General features: G+C 38.2%; 1 protein-coding gene across 1 annotated transcript in view; it reads left to right on the top strand.

The window, feature by feature from the left end:
• Nucleotides 1-2,500, top strand: part of LOC135219205 (hemolymph clottable protein-like) — a gene marked incomplete in the record, with an annotated part of 36,187 nt that overhangs the window by 15,523 nt on the left and 18,164 nt on the right. The window contains 4 exon segments of the mRNA XM_064255764.1: nt 720-810; nt 957-1,072; nt 1,634-1,719; nt 2,101-2,278. Of these exon segments, the coding sequence (XP_064111834.1) occupies nt 720-810; nt 957-1,072; nt 1,634-1,719; nt 2,101-2,278 (471 nt within the window).

Genomic DNA, 2,500 nt, shown 5'->3' with positions numbered 1-2,500 from the left:
ATATTTGTGAAACCACCTGTTATTTTTTGTAACTAATCAGAATCAATACCCATGTTCGATATTGTTGCTAATCTTCCCAATTTCCTCCTCTAATGTTTTACGAGAGTTCTCATTCACAGCATAACTCACATCAAATTTATGAAATCTCATGCATTTTGTGCCGCTTTTTGTGCCATGGAGTTCAAATCCTTTGTTCTGTATGGATCACCATCTCTTTCTTCGGCTAGGTATTTTTGTTTTATGCGACCTTGCCTTTTGCGAAATGTATTGAATGTCTGACCCTAGCATTCTACTCTGATGAATTCACATTGTCTATGATCTATAATATTACTATGTATTAGGAAGATGAAATTGGTTCTACATATTAAAGCTTAAAATCTTCTCAAGTTTGACCAAATTGCGGCTGAAAAAGGCTTGACTTTTCATATTTTCATTATTCTGGCCTATGCATAGTTAGATTAGTCTACACTTGTTGCACACGAGATGGTTCAGACATTCATAATTCAAGCTAGCTTATTAATGGGTATATCTGCACTTGTACCCTTATAGCCATCATAAATCAACCAGTCTCTGAAGAGGCAAATCTACATTTCAGTTCCTAATGCTTTTTCATACATTAGACCAGTATATAGTAAGGGATATTTGCAAATATATATACGCTAGAGATTTGACTGATCTTGGACTAGCTTACTCAAACGCCAATTTGTTTCCCGTTACAGGAAAAGCTTGGTTTCCAGCCTGTAACAGGACCGGAGGCCGCTTTGATCTTGAGCTTCCAGAGGGATATGTTTTTCATATTGGGGTCTGAAGGTAAGGATCGGGAGAGAAGTTCAAAACTCACACGCAAACAACTCTTAAAACTTCAAGATATTTTTTGACTTCCTCAAGTTGCTGTTGCTGTTTATAAATTCCCATATCAAAAATGTAATTAACCAGTTTATTATCATTTTTCTTAGACCAGTGGAAGCTTCTGCCTTTACCACAGCGTGCCTTAAACACTCCGCATTACACAAGAAATCGTGAGGCCTTCATCACTTTCCCTACAGACATAGGCCTGCCCTTCGTCGTATGGGTTAGTTTCTGACGTTACTTTGTATACAGCAGGTAATCTATATAGTATGCAGCTGGTGCTGAGGGTTTCCTCATCATAACGTAGTCTTCAATGAAATTCAGCTAGTATTTCACATCGGTATTCGTACAAAAGGCACTCAACCTTTGTATTTTACTTTCTTGTCTTTACATTTGGCATTTGACATTGATTTGTTTTATATAATGACATTTGATGATGTACAGTACATTCTGCCTGTCACCGTAACTTAAATGCAGTTGGTATTTGACACTGTACACCATAGTGTCAGCCCTCTTGTTGCTAAAGACGGTTGTGAACAAATTCTTCAATCTCTCAGCTCCCAAAGGAAATTTTAAAAAGGTCAAGCAAAGTATGCCTGCTAATTAGTCTGATAGCCCACTATTATTAAGTACATATAAGCACCTACTCCTATCAAACGCGAAAACTTATTAGTTGAAGTTGCTCAGAAATCGTAAGCATATCTTGTAATTTTTTGTGTATTTAGTCTCTAATTTCTTGTCAGTTTTATCATTTCTTCTGACCTGCATTTCTGACCATTACCAGCACACCATTGAATCCGGTTGGTGGATCGAGGTCAGCAAGCTTCCGGGAGCGACGTTTGGAAAGAGCAGCGCCAAAGTGACAGTCGAGTAAGTAAGAATGACAATTTCCGTAACGTTTTCAGACTCAGCTCAACTCAGCTTGAATTAGACACTTAATTCTCCAAGGCACTGTTTATCTTCAGAGCAACTACAAAGCTTCAAAGAATTCCCGCCATAAATTTATGAATCATCAACGTCACCTAAGTTCAATGCAGCCTTTGGATTTAATATTTCCCGGAATTAACTTACAGGTCATTGGTATTTTCTAACTTCGCAGCATCCCCCAATCTCCAAAGTGCTACCTGCCCAAATCGTATGGCTCTGAAGCATTACCTAACCTCCCAGCATCCCCCTCTGTTCAGTAGCCTTTCCAATCAATAACTGGAGACTCAGTCGCACTGACTTAACCTCATTGTCCTTTTTCTACAGCGCAAGTTCGTCGTTCCTGGTAGAAATTATGACTCTGGTCCCCTGGTCCAAGAACTTTGCCGTGGGAGTCACTACCAAGGCTGACGCGTCTGTCCTTCTTCCGTTCCAAGTCCATTTCACCCTCAATCCCAAGGTCAAGGAAGTCCAAGTCACCCTTGAACCCATCACAGACGACAAGGTACTGTCTGAACAGTGCGAATTTTCATTGGGAAGTTTATGGCTTCTAGCTCTGTTGCTAAGAAATAATTGTGGGTAAATTTTATCGTCGATATATATATATATATATATATATATATATATATATATATATATATATATATATATATATATATATGACTGGTAAAAATGTTCTGTAACAACAGAATTCCATCTAATAAAAGGAGCCCATAAAAACACCAAA

The sequence above is a fragment of the Macrobrachium nipponense genome, chromosome 1 (genome assembly GCF_015104395.2).
Source record: "Macrobrachium nipponense isolate FS-2020 chromosome 1, ASM1510439v2, whole genome shotgun sequence".
In the NCBI taxonomy this organism is placed as follows: Eukaryota; Metazoa; Arthropoda; class Malacostraca; order Decapoda; family Palaemonidae; genus Macrobrachium; species Macrobrachium nipponense.
This window is presented reverse-complemented; position numbering and strand designations above follow the sequence as displayed.